This window comes from Parus major, chromosome 1 (genome assembly GCF_001522545.3).
Source record: "Parus major isolate Abel chromosome 1, Parus_major1.1, whole genome shotgun sequence".
Lineage (NCBI taxonomy): Eukaryota > Metazoa > Chordata > Aves > Passeriformes > Paridae > Parus > Parus major.
Window position 1 is genome coordinate 72308809 of NC_031768.1, and position 20543 is coordinate 72329351.

General features: G+C 38.0%; 1 protein-coding gene across 1 annotated transcript in view; it reads right to left on the reverse strand.

Annotated features, from left to right (window-relative positions):
• DDX10 (DEAD-box helicase 10) overlaps positions 1–20543 on the reverse strand; it is a 158887-nt gene that overhangs the window by 46116 nt on the left and 92228 nt on the right. Inside the window, exons 14-15 of the mRNA XM_015640809.1 lie at positions 15080–15193; positions 12673–12834 (exon numbers count right to left, since the gene is read on the reverse strand). Coding sequence (XP_015496295.1) covers positions 12673–12834; positions 15080–15193 — 276 coding nt within the window. The remainder of the gene's footprint in view (positions 1–12672; positions 12835–15079; positions 15194–20543) is intronic.

Below are 20543 nucleotides of genomic sequence, written 5' to 3' on the forward strand. Positions count from 1 at the left end.
ACAGCCACCAAGATTTTCAAAGTTGGTGTCGAAATTCAGGGGCTTTTGAGACATTTGTCTGGTACATGCCATTTTCTATTCTCCCAATTGCCTAAACAACAAAAGTGTTAGCTTATTTTCAAAATCCTTTTATGCATAAGTCAACCTCTTCTCTCCAAATCAAAATGAAACAATTCCCCAATGCTTTGTGCAAAGCTGTCTGACTTGAACAACTCAATACAGACTTCAATGCATGCTGTAAAATAAAAAAAAACCCACAAACCACAAAACAAAAAAACACACAGCTGTCCTATTATTTCAGATATGTTAAAGTATAAAAAAGAAAAAAAAACAGAGAGAGAGGAAAAAATAATTAAATTTAAGGCCACAAGTACATCATATGGGACAACAAAATCCACCACAACCAAATACTGTCTGCTCAACATGCAGTTCCTCCAATAAAGTAGACCGATGCATCATGGTTATAACATGATCATCCATGTTACGATTCCTTCACTCCCAAGTCAAATTTATCTAAGTTTCTGATCACTTTTACTTATGTTTTTGTAATTATTTACTTAAGTTTTCCATTTCCTCCACTTTAAATGCTGCACATTCTCCAGTCTTCGACGTAACCATCGGGGCTATCTCAATTTTCTGCTAAAACTGTGGTAATATTCAAACTTTACCCCTCAAAAACAGAGAGAATACAGCTAGAAAGTAATACATCACATGTAAAAAAGCAACTTTTAACTTGGACAGTCTAGAAAATTTTGGATAGGAAAATTCTATAGTGTATGAAATGTGTTTTAACTGCAGATACAGGCTTGAGCAAATATAGCATCAAAGTTCCTCCTCAAGGGATTTATAACAGAGCACTCAGAAGACAGCTATGAAAGCAGAAGATTGACATAAGGACACAGAAGAGGTGTACACAGACAGCGTTATATACTTTAGTCTCTAAAGAATGGTGAAGACACAAAAAATTCTGAAGTTAATAGGTCTGAAATAAGGAGCACAAGAGAAAAACAAGACAGAGAAGCAATCACCAGGAGATGCTGTCAAGATCTCCTTTTTTTTCCCCAGAAAGGGGGGAGAGAGGGTTTGGATCTTTGTCAACAAGAAACAAAAGTAGATTTTGCAGAGTGCAGGTATGTTGGCACTGAGCTGGAGTTAGGAGCGCATTTCAGAAGCCAATGTCCTCATCAGGCCTGCTTCTGCGGCCTGACACTAACACACTCCAAACAACACTGGGCATTCACAGGGTCACAGGATCATTCCAAGTGGAATGAACATAAGGGGTCTCTGGTCCAACCTCCTGCTTACAAAAGAGGTGAGGTCATACTGCACAAGGCCTTGTCCAGCCATTTCAAAATCCCAAGGCTGGAGACTGCCCATCACCTCTGGCCAGCCTGTGTCACAGACTGACTGCTCTCACACAGAAAAAAATCCCCAAAAAACCATCCCAACTGAATCTCTTGCTTTAACTTAAGGCCACTGTCAGAGGTTTTGGTCCATTTAATTTGTGACATGTTAATTTACTAATCAGAACACCCAAGTGAAAAGCCATGCAGAAGTTTCAGTGTATTCCACAGATGTATTTACAAACCAGGTTCTGCTCTGATAAAATATATAAATACAACTCACTATACACCTAATTTCCACAAACCCACATTGGGTGCATATTCTACATATTCTATTATATTCTATATATAGTATTATATTCATTTAGTTTTTCATTAATAGTATTACATAGGTCAGAGACCTTCTTGGTCAGACCTTTTAAAATTTACTGCAAATTATCTTTTTCTCGTCACACTTACAAAGCTACTTAAAAATGATGGTTATAACCTCAGTACAAAGGCATGAAAATTTTTAGCCATCATCATGTAATATGGCTAAATCATTTGCCTTTAAAGAAGAGTTGCAAGTCTTCTACCTTTTCTGCACTAGAACTTACAATAGAAACAGCTCTGCCTAAAAGGATCCCAAACCATGGATAAAGCCATGTATAATATATGGAAGAACTACTCACTATTTTTAACTGTAAAGTTAAGAAGTCTGCCACTGGCTTCTTTTCACATTTAATTTCCCCTCCTTCTACTGCTGGGTTTTAAAACAAAATTTCGTACCCCATTTAATTCTTAAAACTCCAACACACTTAAATATTCTAACATTTACATTCCATATTCTCAACTTGAGACAAAAAATAATGAATAGCAGCATGGCAGCTCTCTCTAGCTGGAGAGGTAAGGAATATGTGAAAGACACATAAATAGAGAGCTTAAATCCCAAGTTTTTAGTTATAAAAAAATTAAGTAAGTCCAGGAATTTTGAGAGTTCTTCCCTCCCAAAGGAAATCTCCTCTTCCTTGGACTCTTCTCTTTCTACATTTAAGAGTTAGTTTTACATTTCACAGAGGGTTTACTGCAATATAAAAAAATACAGCATTTATTTCTGTTATTTCTATTACAAACAGTTTTGTTTCATACAGTAATTTTTCTTCTCATTTTTTTAATGTGTAAGAAATTTGTACAATAAAAGTCTCCTGTCTTTTAAAGAATTTATGCAGAGGTCAGATTTACATTCAATTCTTTTATCTGATAAGCTGCAGTTTTCCCACCCTAAAATTTCACTGACCTCTTACATTTCCTTACCTGAAGTCAAAAAAAAAGTTTCACTCAACACAACTAATGCGTATTACGGCATATTTAGCTCCGAGAGAATTAAAAAAGCCTGTGGCAAATCTATTTCCTGTAAAAATTTCATGCTCATCTGAGTCCTCTGAAGTCTTTATTTAAATACTCAAGAACTCCCTCAGGTTTTGATCCATCATTTTCACACTAGATTTTCAATAACTATTCCTTTACATACTGATGCCATAATTTGGAGCTACCAACCCATTCTATTTAACAGCTGATGTAATGGTTTACCACACAACAGATCTTCAGGTAAGCATGTCCTGGAATAAATCACTCCATTGCCTGGAAAAATCTGGTTGTCATTTGCAATTGGTCAATACTGGAGCCTGATACCATGTCTTGGTATCTGACTATCTCTTGTTATTTTAGTAGGACACAGCTAAATTCAGTCAGTTGTGGTGCAGAAAACAGAGTTGTTCAGAAGTTCAGAGCAGCTCTCATATAGTGGCATTTCAATAGCCAAGAGCTGCTTCCAACAAAATTTTGAAGTACAAATATGCCCTGAAAACTGACTTAATAAACATGTTTCCCACATTTTTCTACCCCAAGATTTTACACCAAGCTTGAATTGTTTACATGCTCATGGCCATTGCTACATTTATATTGCTACGTAGCTTAATATTTCTCCTTACAGAGACTAGAAAACTGTCTACACGCAAGCATTTCTCCAAATACCAAAACAAACCAACGTTCCTAACTCAAAGATAAAACTGAATCAACTTATTAGTATTTCCTTAAATATAATTTTTTTTAAAAAAAAACAGAAATTAAGTTAAATTGATTACCATTAAACAAACCAATCTTAATACCTTGAAGAAAAAAAAAGCAAAAGCTTTTTTATTGTTTTGTGTTTGTTTTGTTGTGAAGTTTTTTGGAATCTCAATGTTTGATTTTAGAAACCTATTAAATAATCTCTTCAAGCAACAAACTATATAAACATAATTATGTAAGCCGTATCTGTAAAGCCAACGTTTACCTTAAAGCCACGGATACTGAAACACCTAGTAATCACCAATTTAAGGCAACACAGAGTAGGCATCAAAGGCATGTGAAAAACAGCACAGGGACAATTTTAAACGTTAAACTAGAACTGGGAAAAGTCTTAGAGGCAGTGGAAAAAAGGCATTCTCATTAAAAACAAGAAAACAGAAGCTAGCAGAAACTGACCCTTAAAATGACATTTTTGGAACAAAACCAGCACAGGAAACCAGTGGAGAAAGATCAAAATTATTCTTTTCCCACTTAGACCTGAACACACTGAGTTTTAAGGATAGAAAGTTTTTCTGAAGCTTTTAAGTGAGTTGGTTTAAAATGTATATGGATGAGAGGCTGGCCATGAGCTGTCAGTGTGCACTCCCAGCCCAGAAAGCCAAAGGTGTCCTGGGCTGCATCCAGAGCAGCGTGGGCAGCAGGGCCAGGGAGGGGATTCTGCCCCTCTGCTCTGCTCTGCTCAGACCCCACCTGCAGGGCTGCAGCAGCTCTGGGGTCCCAGCACAGGGAGGATGGGGACCTGTGGGAGAGAGTACAGAGGTGGCTGCAAAGATTATCAGAGAGAAGATGGAAAATCTCTCCAGTGGAGACAGGCTGAGGGATTACGGGTTGTTCAGCTTAAAGAAGCGAAGGCTCCGGGGAGACCTTATTGTGTCCTTTCAGTAAGGCAGCTGGAAAGGAACTTTTTACAGTGGCATGTATTGGGCAGGACAAGGGGTAAAGGTTTTAAATTGAAAGAGACTAAGTTTAGATTAACTATTACAAAGAAATTGTTTACTGTGAGAGTGGTGAGACTGAACCTACACATACATAAACACACACAGTGAGAGATAAAGGTAACACTAATTCAAAATATAGTTTCAACAGAATTATATGATTAATGAAGCTAGTTAATACTGTTTAAAAGTAATGTTTAAAGCTGTGAACTAAAATCTTAACGACAAATCAATGGAAGCTGTATTGCAAACCATGCTAATATACTCTAGAGAAAAATAGAGGAAAATTAGCAGTGATGCCCTTCATCTCATTTTGTGGCTGCTTTAGTTTTTCAAGGGATGATGCTGCTTAAGAGTTCAAATTTCACTTAAACTGAAAGAGTTAAAAATTCATTATCTGTAGAGGTCACAGGCTCTTAAGCTGTCTTTATGCAGCCACCCATAAAGAAACACCCAGCCCAAACACGAGGTCTGAGAGAAGGCAGAAAGGTACAGAAGGTACACAAATCTTCAGCAAACAAAGGGTGCAGCTCCTGTGAAAAGCTGCAAGGCTGCCTCCCAGAGCCTGACAGACAGAGGTCAACATTTTGGGCAGTTGTTCCAGTACGTCCTCCAGCAGAACAAGCAGCTTGGCATGGAACATCCCTTACAGCACTAGGGCTGGTAAAGCCCCACTTAAAGGTTATGCCTGAATTACCTCAGCCTCCACCCACTGGAATTCATCTAAATAGTATGTATACAAACCAGCTGGTTAGAGCCTGATGCTAGTAACACCAAAGCTGTGGGTTCAATCACCATATGGGCCATTCACTTCAGAGCTGGATTCAGTAGTCCTTGTGGGTCCCTTTCAACTCAGAATATTCTGTCATCAGTGATCTCATTTTCTTATTTTTCACATCAGTACGATGAGGTCAAGAACTCTGATTTTGCTGCAAGACTCCTAGAAAATATCCAAGGACACTTCAAGCTCTAAGTGTAGCCCATTCAGCTGTTGAAGTGAAAGATAAGTAAGCCCTTGCCTCCACTGGCACCACAGGGAGACCAGATGGATGCTGCTGCTAAGGCTGAAACAGGATGCTTGTCAACCGACATCTCAGTGTCCATCCCGCGTATCTTAATAGCTCTGCATCTGGAGCATAACAGCACCACTGTCTGCACACAAAAGCTATGGAAGGGCTCAAATAGGTTTTCTAACAAAGTAATATTTTGATTTTTTTTACACATCTCTCCACCTATACTTTTCTTTGCTGTTCAGCTGAATGCTCCTCTCAGCAGTAACCTCCTTGCCTCTGTATTTTGCTCCTACGCTGGCATATTCTTTACGTGAGAGAATTTTGTCATTCTCACCCAGCACCACATGAAACCAACTGTACACATGGTAATCTGACAAATTCCACTTCAAAGTGCAGGACTATTCAGGTGCTTTATTTAATAAAGATTATAATCCTGCATTGCAATTTTTTACTCCTTCAGATTACTTCCTTGGAAATATGACACAACCCTTCTTCAGAATAAACCAAATGACTGATTTCAAACTAAAAATACTGGTTTTCATGGGAAAATTTTTTTTTTCAACCATATTGAATAGCTTGTGTTATATAACATCTATTTTATAAAATAAAGAAAATCCCTGGGGAGCCTTTTCCATTTCTTGAGCACGGTATATATGGTAGTCAATGATTTATTACAATACACTACAACTTTTAAAATTATTTTATAAAACTATAAACCGAATAAGTTTAAATCATAACTATTCTGCTATCAACAGAAATCACTTGCAAAAGCAGGCGAAGCACGGAGGTCTGTTTGGAACGGGGCTGCCAAAGGAAGGAGTAGCCCTAGGGTGCTCTCCCAGAGAGCTTTCCCACCTGGGCCATGGCTCAGCCAAGGAAAGGGGTGAAGATAGCAGCAGGGGCCAGAGGTCAGAGAGAGATAAAGGCTACAGCATTACACCAGGAAGCAAACGCCAAGGAATGCAGTGTAGCACAGATACCTTGGTGGTAGGGATACCCTGACAGTAAAAATGTGGTTTGCAAGGATGAGACAAAGACAAGAAGGAGAAAAAGTAATAAAGTGAGTATGAAAGGCACTAACCCTCCTAACGAGCACTAAGGCAGACAATAGCAAAAGATGTGAAGTCCTAAGTCACTGACAGATGAACACTAAAGGAACCACACAAGCACAACCTTGGGAAGGTCCACACAGAACTTTGTAACTGGTAAGAAAAAGAGAAAACAGGTTATCTATGTTTATCAGTCTCACAGGAAAGAGCAAACTTAAAATGGAATATTTGAAAGGCACTGTGAGACTGAGCAGAAAAACCAGCACATGGGAAAGCCCAAGGTCAGTGACTACACAAGGGCCCTATGATGTAGGTATGAAACTGAACATTAATTAGGGTCCACTCTACTATTTAATGTATTGGTGAGTGTGCTTAACAATCAAAGCAGTGGGATCTTCTTAGTCCTGCTGGTAAACATCAGCCCTTATCAGCACACAAGAAGAAATAAGCATGTGCTGCCTGTGCATTGTCTGCTAATGTGAGTGCAGTCTCTCTTGTTTCTGTGGATATCCACAGAGATATCTTGTCTGTGCCCCTCTGTGCAATGCACGTGCAGGGGGCTCGTTCTGCAGCCTGGAATAGCAGCAGGCTTCATCAAAAACACCTGCAGATGAAACCACCTGAGTTCAAACCCAAGGGATTTGGTTTCCTGTACCAGTCTGCAATCTCCCATTTTCAAAAATTTTAATCAGAATTCAATATTCTCTTCATGAAACTGAAAGCTATTGATTTTATGATAGTCCTTACATAAAGCCTGGTACAAAGAATTTTCTCTTTTAGCCTTGGAAACAGTTAATAGAATAATAATATTGGGGAGAGCAAACACACAAAGAGTGAAACATTGCAATGTTTCCTCCTCATTAAAATTATGCACTATGCCACTAACAAGTGCATTTAGGGCACAGGAGACAAAACAAAGAGAGGTAATCTGTTTCAGTAGTTTCTAAAATAATTCTTCTTTTTCTACTGAATTAAGAGCAGCATAAGAAAAACTTAGAGAACATATAACCCTAAACTTCAAGTGGTACAAATCAAGATCATTTCAGTGGCACAAGGACCACAAAATATCTCCAGATTCCTTCAAGCAACATCAGTATCCCCAGAAGACTGTGCAAGGAGTCTCAAAAATACTAAGCATATATTACATTTAAAATACAGACTTGTGGTACAGTGCAGTATCTTCTGAAAGATCCCCCTCACCCGCAGTCTAACTGAGTCATCTCTCTATAAATATATTTGTTTAAAGTCTTCCAGGGAGGTAGAGAACAACTGCATCTTGCAGTATCAGACCCCTGAAGACAGTCTCAGCTTGATTTCTACTAATACTGCCCAAATAAAATTATATTTAAAAAATAGTTCTAGCCTTTTTCTCACACGGATCATCCAAAATTCACAGCATATCTTACTCATGGGAAAGAGAGGTAAGAAATAAGGCTCCTATTCATTTTTTCTTCAGCACCAACGGGCATTTTTCTGAGCTTGCATTAGTATAGGGAAAGAGAGGTTATTAAGTAGTGAGATGAATCCCTCTCCACCACTATTTTCCTCCTAACAACACTGCACTTTCAGCTGAAAACTTGAAAAATGGAGTGCCAAAACATGTTCTGAATAGTTTATTCACTTTTCTCATTATTGTTGTTTATAACATTTTACACGTTTCAAATGGCTTTCATTAAATAGCCATTATTGCAGAATTATTTTTATATCATCTCGATCACTACTCCTGTCCTTCCTTTGTGCTCAACTGCTAAAATTTACTTTGCTGCCAAAATGCCAGTAAACATTAATTACATTACAATTATACCTCAGAGTTTTATTTACTTCTATCCATCTGATTTTCAGTTCTTCCATATTTGCAGAGGAAGGAGAGAATAATAAAATGTGAGACTCAGGAAGGAAACCCAATTATAGTGTAGATGCTTTGCAAGTTGCCACAAGCCTTAAGGCACTGCAACACACAACTCTTCTAATCCAAGCATCTCATGAATGCATCAAAACATTTTTCTGATCATACAGGAAACTGCTCATTTAAATGACATTCACAAATGGATTTAAAAGCAATGGCCTGTGGATACTTTCTGAATAGTTTTGTTCTTCATCAGAAACAGTTTTGCAAGGAAACTTCATAATAAGCTTACATGCCATGTTCCCCTAAAAGAAAAAATTAGGCTATTTTGGGGATGTTTTGATTTTAAGTTGTTCACTTTTTTCCCCTCAGAGACCTCTAATCTTCAAGATTATATTGCAGAAATTGTAAGAAAAGGATTCTCAACTGAAGATGACCTATAAAAGTACAAGCTTTATGAAAATGCTGCTTTTTCTATATCCACTCATTATCTAAATCAAAACCTGTACCCACCTGCCAGATAAAAAAACCTGGATGAAATAACATCCGCATTTATAGCCCTCTGTAAATTGTTTTGTTATTGTAAGTCACCATTTCAAAGCCAATGTAAAGACTTCAGGTATCCACACGCATTCAGCTTGAAGGAACTTTATGATCACATACACATAACCACATATCAGACTGCTGCATTTGATTTATACAGAATGAAAATGCATTTGTCTCTAGTAGTCTGCTAATCTTAACTATAATAGATTTAGCATGTTTCAAAAATTTATTTAAAGGGAAAAAAAACCAAAAATGACTGCCACACAAACTACACCAGGTATCAGCTGCATTAGGGAAGAAAAGGAATTAGGAAGAGGAAATATGAATCAAGATACATTTGAAACTTGATGTAAATGAAGGAACAGAAGAAAGTTAAGTTGATGAAAATGTTAAGCAAAGATGAAAAATGAAGCAAAAGCAGAAAGGAAAGATTCAGCCACTGCTTGTTCAAAAAGGGAATTGTAGAATTCAGCAGCCGAGGCAGAAAACCAAAAACAGAGAGTTGTCACATCTAATATTGGAACATGTCAAATGGACAAAGATCTTCAGCAGTCTGCTTAAAGGAAGGAAACTTAAACAAAGATGGGAATTAAATAATTAGCATTACTGCAGAAAGGACAGGTCAGATAACAAGAGTTCATATTACAACATGATGTATTTTGGCCCACAGTGTAGCACAGAGGATTTAAAAAGAAGCAATGACAGTCACAAGTGATGGATTTAAGACTTTGTATAAAGGATTCTGCTGAATGCCAGCAAAGGGATATATAAGATGGGATTAAAGTATGTGACTTTGAAAAGCTCCTCTTTCAATGACACAAGAAAGGGCACTGAGACATTCACACTTACACAAAATCCAAAGTAATGAAAATAAAGTCTCTTAGTCTTTTTACTACTCTCATATCCTTTACTGGTAACACACTTGAATATTCATCTTTTAGGTTTCACCCTCTCCCTCCAAATGAGGGTAAGAAATAACTTAAACCACTTGCCTGTCAGGCTTACCTAAACAACCAAACTTTTAATAGCAAATTCAGACAACCACCAGGCATCTGATCAGGCTTCTGCAGCATAGTCATTATGCAGACTTGCATAGTTCTCCTTTCCTGTCACTGAGATGTAAGCCAAAGATTCAAACTCAGCTAGTATCTGCTGCTGAGCAACTATCTTTTGGGAAGGGAAACCTTATGAGGTGGGAGACCATCAGGAAGTCACTATGAATATGGCCATGCAACTCACTTTTACTGTGAGACAGTTCAAATTTTCCTCTGTCATTCTTTTGTTAATGAAGGACAGATGATTTGTCCCATCAACAACACAATAAATTCCAAAAACATTAGTGAAAAAACAATGGCTGAAATGGCTAAAATAATGTTTATCTATGACACTTATCTGTGATTTCTGAATTATGCCATAGAACTTCCCCCACAGTGTGAATTTTAAAGTTTACATTTTCTGGTAATGAAAAAGTTGAGTAGCATCTTCTCCACCTAGTAACTATGTAGCTTCTTCATAGATCACTGGAAGAAGGCATCATCTGATCACTGGACCAAGCTTAAGATGACCCAAGAGAAAAGAGGCATGCCTGCCTCTCCTTGGATGAAACAAAAGAGCAGGGCTTAGCATATTTTCCCTGTAATTACCACTACAGCTGTTTCCCAAGCAGCAACAGTTCACTGTCAAGAATCCCAAACATAAATGGTTGACTTAGTAATAAGGAAGAGCAAGAGAATCAATCTATATGTCAGCCTTACCTTATATAGCCTGTAATAATTAACACATGAAATGAATTGGTATCCTGAATGCCTTCTGCACTCTGGAGAGTGGCTCATCTTTAACCACAAGGTTAGTGAGACAATGGGAAGGTAAATGAGGTTCTGTCAGAGTAAAAGCTATCGTCTTCCTGCCCCTTCTTTCTTTGCAAGTTTCATCTCATTTAAATTTGGATGTTAGGATTCTAAACTGTTATAAGACTATTTCAAAAATTAAATAACAATCAGGTACCTGAATACTTTATTATATACAGAGAATTTACATATGAAGTATTTTTCACCTCAAACTGTGAAGTTTCAAATAAAAAATCTGAATAATGTCAGATGTGTGTCAGTCATACGATGACTGAATGACAGCCCTTAATACTAGACAGTCATTTCACAGGATGTCAAACAGAGGTATTTTTTATTTTTTCTTTAATACATTTCCTTCTTTTTTATATATATTATTTATTTACTTCATTTCACAAAGGATAATTGGTGGAGTGTGAAAAACACTCATGCACTAATCTCCAAGAAGCTTCACACACGGCACTTTCCATAATTACAAAAAATATCCATGGCATTGATATTGCCAGTCTGTTAACTTTGACTCAGTTTTGAAAAGAGGCATTCTCTTTTTACAGTATCTCCACAGTTGAAATATTTTTCTTCAATGCAGGTAAATATCTGGTCAACATCATTTGTTCTCCTCAGCACTATAAAGCTAGCTTAACAGACCAAGAGATGAATTATTTTATCATTGAAGTCTGATATCGAACCTACAACAGTGTTATTCAAAGTATATGAATCTGTTAGCAAACAGATTGATTGCAAAGTCATAGAATCAGTCTCTCCTTCCTTGTTCATTAAGTGCATCCTTGAAATCTGATGGCATTGTTTTCTGTAAACTTGACTATTATTTCACTTAGAGCACATCAAACATGATTTCTTTTCACTTCCTATCAATTGCAGCCCTCTGCTAAAGATGAGGTGAGATTTTTTTATATTTCTCAAATGACTGCAACAGGACTAGAGGAGCAGACTTTCAAATTAAATGTGTAAAGTATGCTTTGGTATTAGCTAGGACACTTCACAGCTGAAACATAACTTGAAGCTTTTTTCAAGATTCCTTCCAAACGATTTTGTTCAAGCCCTCACAAACACTGAAAGATTTTGTACTAACTACTAACAATCAGGGGAAAGTCAAACTGAATTAAGTCAACATTTACAGAGCAGGACAATAAAACAACGCTTTCTAACACTTTGGAAATTTGAAGCTTTGAGTATAAATCATGCCTCTAACAGCATAAATGCATCTATGCAGCTGGGATCTTACATGGATCTGTTATCTGGAGAATGCCATACCCATCTCACAATCACTAACAGAATGACCCCTGAGCTCAAAGACATAGAGCTGTGACATGGTATGACAGAGCTATGACAGGTACACAGCAAGATCAGAAACCCCTGCTTTGGTCCATAACTAACAGTAGAGAAGTAGCTGGAAAACACGTAGTCTGCAACTTAAAGGTTTTTAAATACCAGAGAGAAGCCAGACTGTAGACACTGATCTTCTCAAGTCACAAGTTACATGATAAAATCATTATCATGTAGTTTGAGTAATTCATTAAGCAAATTCTGATAGCCCTAACAACACTGACACAAAAAGTTAACACTTTGGCCTAGCTGAAATGTAATACTGACTGTTGAACAAATGGTAGTCTGAGGACATTTCAGAGATACTCTTTCAGTGACAGCAGATTTTAGAGCACATAGGCCTAGTAATATTTCCTTTTGGTGAAACAAACTCTTCCACTGAACACTGCTTAAAAAAATACTCCTACTAAATTCACCAGATTTTAAAGTTGCAAATAAAACTCCAACACTTAATGGTGAATACGGCTTTGTGCTATCTAGCTACTTACATTAAAATAGTTTCCTGTGAGTAGCAGTCCTGAAGAAAACTGAAAAATTTAAATGAACTTGTACTACACTTATTTCACAATGTATTTAAGTGTTTTTCCTCACTCAGCACAGTATTTCTGTACTTCAGTAATTGAGCTAGAAATCAACTTACCCTATGTTTTTCCTTTACTTTTTTCCTGTATTCTTCTTTGTCAAATTTGTCTTCTTCACGCAGTATTTCTTTCGCTTTATCTAGGTTGATACCACTGGCATCCTCTTCCTCATCTCCTTGTGCCAAACTGGATTTCTGCACAGGTGGCCACTGCTGCACTAACTGAATTAGAAAAATAATGGTTAGAATTATTTTTTCCACATCACACTTTTTGTGGCCTAAATATTCCAATACATTATTTGTCCAGACTAAATAAAAAGATCATCTGCAAAGGAAACAAATTAACAAACCTTAATTTACATCACAATCAGTTTAAAATTACCATTTTAAAGTAGTGTCTCTATTATATCACATTACTGTTTAGTAACTTCACTTGAATATCTTCTGTTATTTTGTCCTCTTTCCTGATTAGAACAAGTAATTTCTAATACTGCTAGTCATTTGGGGAAAAACAAAACTACTTGTTCTAAAGAAATTACTCTCAGAAAAAAAAAGGTGAGTAAATCTAAACAGTATCTTTCATGTAAACAATCAGCATTCTGACATATTAACCAAGCCAAAAATTAGACAACCTTTATTCAAGAGTACACAAAAAAAGCATGACTGCAGATTCATGTTTTGAGGGAAGCAAGGGGAACAGATATGGAAGGGTTTTTTTGATTATTGTACTAGGACAGTATTGGAAATACAGTATTGTTTGATGATTCATGCTGATGAAATGTTTGATGGATGGCACACTGAACACATTCAGCTTCCCTTAAATATTTGAAACTCTATATTCAAGACTACACATTCACCAAAAAATATCCACATCTGTCTTATGACCTAGTAGCTTATACCATGTGGTATGAGCACACACTTTAAAAGGAAAGCCTTCTCTTATGACCTAGTAGCTTATACCATGTGGTATGAGCACACACTTTAAAAGGAAAGCCTTTGCAAAATCATTCTTGCTCATGGATTGGTAGAGCACTAAATCTTGACATGAAAGCACATGGCAGACAATACAGAATGCCTTTCAGCACAAATGCAAAACCAAACACATTTAGGACTCCCTAATGCACACAGGTTGTTTATTTAACAGGTCAAATAAATCCAACCCATTGCTACAACATCCTTTTGTAAAACTGAGTTTGAGTAGGTGTATTTTCTAGAAAGATACATTTTTAGAGGACTTTATCAAAGAGTAGGAAGTGGAATAGAATAGTAAAATTTTAAAGTACAATTTTACACAGCTCGGGTAGAAAAAAAAACAAGAACAACATCCATAGAATGCAAATTCTGAGTTTCTTTAAATGTTACCCCTTTTCTACAGTAGTGCTTTTCAAACTAGAATCTTTGTGATTATTTTTCTCTCCATCCTTGCTCCATTGCATAAATACCTAAAACATTTGCATATGAATTTTAAGTTGAGACAGCTTCTGTATATCTAAAAATATCTGACATTGTAGTTTTCAGTCAATGGGGCAACCTCTACAACCTTTTACATTCTCTCTAATGTTAGTAATTATGCATATGGCTACACTCCCTTCACCTGCAATATAAAATGCTTTATTTTGTCAGAAAAAAAGAAAATTATATACTTGTAAAGGTGACCTCTCAGCTTACGCCTTACTGAAATTGTTATAAAGAGGAAAAAAAAAACAAACCCAAACACATCCTACTTTTTACTTTTTATCTTATCTGCTGGAAACAGGAAAACAACATACACAGCATCCGAAGCTGTGAAACCAAATGATAGAAAAGTTCATGGAATATGGACACTTGCTAGTGAGGTTATTTCCACAGGGAAAGCCTAGACTAGCATCCACAATAGCTCCTTTCAGTATAAAGTCAATATTTTTTTCCACTGTTCTATTAAAAGAACAAATCAAATAACTGGCAAATTTCCAAGCACTACTACGTCAGTACCAGTAGGCCAAAATCTGCTACTTCTTGAGCTTTTCTAACAAAACTTTTAATCTAGAAATGGTGAATGCTGGGAAGAAAACCAGGGTCTTCTTTTAATTCCAGTACATTAACTCAAGACTTTGGAGAGCTTTGGCAAACAGCTACAGGAAAATTGTTTTACATTTCTGTAAGAAAAAAACAAACGTGCTCTTGATTCCACCTGAAATTGAAGATAATAGGCAGAAAAAAGACACAGTTCTGTACATCCACTTACAGCTCTCATACAAGTATCTTACACATACAAAGATGAAAAGAGGTCAGTGCTCAACATTCCTCTTTTTCCCAATGGAACTGAATTCTAAATGGAAGCTGAACACTTTTGCAAAATGTAAGCCAATTACAAATACCACACAATTTTACAAGTGTCTTTTTATACAGGTACAAAGTACATCTATGACTTTACAGAAACTACAACTTCAATTCCCACCAAAATGCAATTACTTTTAAGTGATCTTACCTCTCCATCTTCAGTAAAAACTATTTTTGTGTTAACTTTAAATTTCTTCTTCAATATTTTTTTGGCTTCTTGGGTCTTAGTTGCTTTTTTCTTCATCTTTGATTTCGACGTGGTCTGCATAAAAGAAAGTAAGTTTTCTTATGTTTTTTACTAGTCACAGAGTATATATTTCAAACTTACCTGAAAGTAATTAGATGTATTAAAATTTAATTCCTAAAACGTGTAAGACTAATTTCCAGTAAAAATCAGCCAGCAAACCTTGTCATGAAAGCGTTTGAAACAGGCCATATAATCAGAAATTCATTTACTCTGATAAAAAATTTAGTATCATTTAAATCCTGTCAGCACCAGGACACCTGGCCCATTCAGATCCCACTAAACTTTAAGGGACAAGGACACTAGATACATCAGCTTATGCTTCTAGAAAGCCTCATCAACAAGAAATACAGTATAAATTACTTGAAGCCATTAACTACAACTGATCAGATACTAATTTCATCTCACTTGTCATCACACTGTCCCCAGGCACTGCAATAAACCAGTTTGAGCTATCTCTGTGTCAATAATGCCACAAGTGGCCATGCAAGAATATTCCTACTTCATTACTTTTGTCTCTTGCAGAACATCCAGGAGGTGATTACCAAACTTAGGAAAGTACCATTTAAATATCGCAGAAGTTACTAGCATCATAAAAGAAAGTAGGGAAAAGAAAGGGAAAAGAGACACCAGAGCAACCAATGAATGAATCCACAGAAATCCACAGGAATTGTGAAATCCACAGATGGCCTATATAAGTTTCCCCAAGGCACTCATATGGTGGCAACATCACGGAACTAAAGAATGTGGAGATCCACCACCCCCAACTCCTCTTCCGAGAACTCTCCTTTCAAAAACAAAGATGTGTTCCAACATCTACCAGGGCACAATACACAGAGGACATTTTAAGCAGTAACTGACATTGTAAAATCTATTTTATAGGAAAAAATGTTCTGAAGGAATATGTGGAGACTCCATAGAAGAAGGCCCACAACTCATTCATCATCCCTTAAAGACTGCAATCTCTCCACTACTCAGGAAAAGCGCCTGAAAAACAGTCACTAAACTGTCTAAACTTCTAATAAATAACAGAAAGCAGTCAAAGCACCCAGAAAGAAAAAGGAAAAACTGAACTTTTTCTCACTTTCATTTTTTATTTTGGCCATTTTAATCAGTTTTCATGTTCTATACAAAATCCACTATAAAAGGAAGCAAAAAAACATTAACTCAGAAAGTCACTGTCACTATGGTCAGCACACTAATGCACTGAAATATGAACTACAAAAGAGAAAAATTACAGTCCTTCTAACAGGAAAAATGGCTTGTGACAGCTACTGCGCTGTGATATCAAGTAATGACCATATCTATTATAGAAAATAGTAACTGTAGCAGCACTTTTGTCCTCAGTATTGTCAAACAATTTTTGCTGCACTTTGCAGCTAGCACTGGTTAGGTACATCTATAACATCCCAGAAAGCTTCGCTACTCCCTCATTACTGCTGCTTATCCTACAAACAGAAATTGTTTCAGAATCTGCATTAGCATAAAACCCTTACCTCAAAATACAGACTACTTAGCAGAACAACAGGAGATGTCCACAGGAAGAATTTAAAGAGAGATGTATTTCAAGGTGGTGGGACAATACTATTCACTACCACAGCATTTTCTTTCAGCAGCTGCTTTTGGTTTTCTTTTTTTATTAAATAATCCTTTATTTCTGGACTGCCAATATTATTGGTATCAGCATAACATGTTACTATAAAAAAAAAATACTCTAAGATTGAAATTGGTACAACAGTATTTTGCAAAATTATATTTAACTGTGAATTTCAGCTGTTTACATTTCTTGGTTTAAAAGGTTTTCCCAGCTAAGAAACACAAATATCCAATGAGCTGTCTTTACATGCACACATAGGCAACATTTCCAGTTGTACCTTGTTCCCCCTCCTTCCTCTGAGTTTGATACTGCCAAGTTGTGTGGGAGAAAATGGAACAGCGCAAATTTCCAAACAAATAGAATGAACAAGAGGAGGAGAAGAAAAAAAATGGGAAGCTAAATTCCCTCACTATAGATTCAAAAAGCATAGTGTAAGGTCAGTGGGTGAATTTGGCAGATTTATAATATTGCTTGTGTAGCTTTACACAAAGGGATTAAAATTTAAAAAAACCTGCAGAAAAAAGCATGAGTATAGAACACTACACACTCTCTAGATAATTAAACTGTGGGTTTTACTAGGATGCTGCATTGGGTTTTCATGGCCAGCTTTTAGTACAGGGGGGACTACAGGGGTGGCTTCTGTGAGAAGCTGCCAGAAGCTTTCCTCATGTCCAGCAGGGTCAATGCCAGCTGGCTCCAAGATGAATGTGTTGCTGGCCAAGGCTGGGCCCATCAGAAGCGATGGTAAAGCCTCTGTGATAAGGTATTTAAGAAGAAGAGAAAAAAAATTACGGCACAGATGTAACTGTAGTCAGAGAAGAGCAGTGAGAACATGTGGGAGGAACAGCCCTGCAGACACCAAGGTCAGAGCTGAAGGAGGGGCAGGAGGTGCTCCAGGCACCAGAGCAGAGATCCCCCTGCAGCCCCTGGCACAGCCCCTGGTGAGGCAGCCGTGCCCCTGCAGCCCCTGGAGGACCATGGGGATGCAGAAATCCACCTGGAGCCCATGGAGGAGATCCACACCAGAGCAGGGGGATGCCTGACAGAGGGCTGGGAACCCATGGGAGGCCAGGAACAGGCTCCTGGCAGAGAGCTGCAGACCCATGGAGAGAGGAGCCCATGCTGGAGCAGGTTTCCTGGTTGGACTTGTGACCCACGCTGGAGCAGCCTGTCCTTGAAGGCCTGACCCACACTGCAGCAGTTCATAGACAACTGTTGCCCATGGGATGGATTCATGTTGGACAAATTCAGGGAGAACTGTCTCCCATGGGAGGGACCCCACAGTGGAGCAAGGGAAGGACTCCCTTCCCTAAGCAGTGGCAGGATGGATGAACTGACCAAAGTCCCCACTCCCTGTCTCCCTGTGCCACTGGGAAGGAAGAGGTAGAACTGAGAAGGAGAGGTGAAGAGTAGTGTTTTAAAGGGCTGGTATTACTACACATAATCCTGCTCTGATTTTGTTAACAATAACTTCAATTAATATCTCTAATTTAGGTCTGTTTTGCCTGTGATGGTATTTGGTGAATGATCTCTCCTGGTCCTTAGCTCAACCCGTGAACCCCTCGTTATGTTTTCTCTCCCCTGCCCAGCTGTGGAAGGGTGTGATAGAGAGGCTTTGGTGGGTGCCAGGCATCCAGTCAGGGTCAACCCACTACCCTGGTAATTTAGCTTTCTGAGCACACTTCAAAGTTGATGGCTATCAAGGCTCCTTCAGCTTCAGAGACAGTCCCCTGACTGACTCATAGCTTAAGACCAGATGGGCTCAGCTATCAAAACATTTTCATCACAGATGTAGGCAGAATTTTCCAAACTACAGGACTTCAGTATTCAGCAGTAGAAGAAGGGACCTTTGATGTGTTAGGGCACTGGTTTCTGACATACCTTCCCTGTTCCAAGGGGGAGTCCAGGATCAGCCATGGAGTGTATAGTCCTGGGGCCATCATGGGTACCCATACATGCTGCTTTGGTTCCCTTCTGAGGATCTCTCACAATTTTCTGGAGTCCCTACATAATCCTAAAGTGTCTCTCCTCTATCACTTAACCCTCTTCCTCCATGTGTCTCCAGTAGCATCTTTCAGGGGATCCATTCCCCACATTCCAAGAGCCTCTTGCCCTTTACTTCCTGCCTTGGTGGTTGCTGCTTTATATTGAATATAGCTGTGCCAGATGTTTCTCCAAGTAGCTTAAGTCTTGATGCAGGATGAGTTGTTTAAATCCATCTCAGTTCATGGTCTCCTCCACCATGATACCCTGTGACCCCCTCACCAAATTTCTCCTGCCACTGCCTGTCTTTGCTTTGACCTCACATTTGAACAGCTACATTGAAACATCAGTGTCCTATCTAGCAGGACCCTGATTCATCCATTTTAAAAGTGAAACACCACTGGATATGAGACCTCAGGCTTCCCTAATTTAAGTGCTAACCCTTGATTCTACTTACTCATTTCCCATTTTCATCTTTTCTACTAGGAGATACCTGAGATACAGAAAAGTGGCAGGCTGACATTCTCTACTGCTTCATCTCTTCTTCACAAGGAGTTCACCACAGTAGCAGGCACCACCAGCTGCTGGAGGCTGCCAGAAAATCCCCACACCATCTGATAACCTTAAATTCTGTAGAGAATACAAAGGTAGCAGAAGTAATCTCCTCTCAGTAAACAGCTGGAATCTGGGGTCATGGACTTTGCAGGTAGAAGTACCACCCCATCAGCAGATATAAGTGAATGGAGGGTTTCTGCTGACCAGACCCTGTTCCTAGTGCCACAGCAAGCCATTGGCCCAGGCATTTTAAAGTGAGCTGAGAGGGAACAGCTGCTGTCTGCACAGATGGGTTCATTGCAGGCCCTGCTCAACTACTATTTACCTCAGTAAATCCCTTTCCAAAGCTGAATTATTCCATCAGATAATGCACTGATCCAAACAAAACAGCATGAGTGATCTGGGCACAGGTTTTCACACTGCCCTTAAGATACCAAAGGAATTCTGCATTTGAACTCAAGTTGCTAACAGTAGTTTAAGCACCAGCTGCTGCACACACCTCTCTCTGTCAATGAGAAGAGGTTACCTGCTGCTCATCAGCAGGTACATTTTGCCCTATGCTCAACACAACAGGCCTCCAAATATCTTCTTTTCTTCAATAAAGATGTGGCAATAGTTAAAGTGATTAAACAAGACCAGAGCAACAATTAGCCTCTTTAAAATGATATATAACACTTAAACATTATAAGTTAAGAGTCACTCAAGTTCATCAAAAAATCCATAAAATGTAGGATCAGCTGCAGGCTTGGGGGATTTTCTACTGTTACTAATCTAAAGCCAAAATTTCTTTTTCCTTTTGTAGATGCCAGATGGCTTGCTGGATTATTTCATGAGTAACAATAAAAACTATCTCTTAGAAGCACAGAAAATGCAAACATTTTGATATAGAATCACTAACAATACAGCTAATATGCAAGTTCTTTTCTATTTTTCTCAAGAAGGACTGGGTTTTGATTTCTGGCTTAAACATCTGATATTCTTAAGCTGAATCAACAACAAAATGTTTTCTGAATGATAAGACACTGATGAAAGATACTGACAAGTTTAAGAAATCAGATTTACTATTTTTCCAGTTATAATATTTTCCTGAAGAGACCGGGCAGAGAAACACAGCTGTCACTAAATTTTTTTATTGTAATATGTCACATTTTTTCCTATTAATATTTTAGTATTTTTAAAGTCAATAGATAGACTTGAGCATGTAATCCTCAGTAACCCAGGATCAAACAGCAG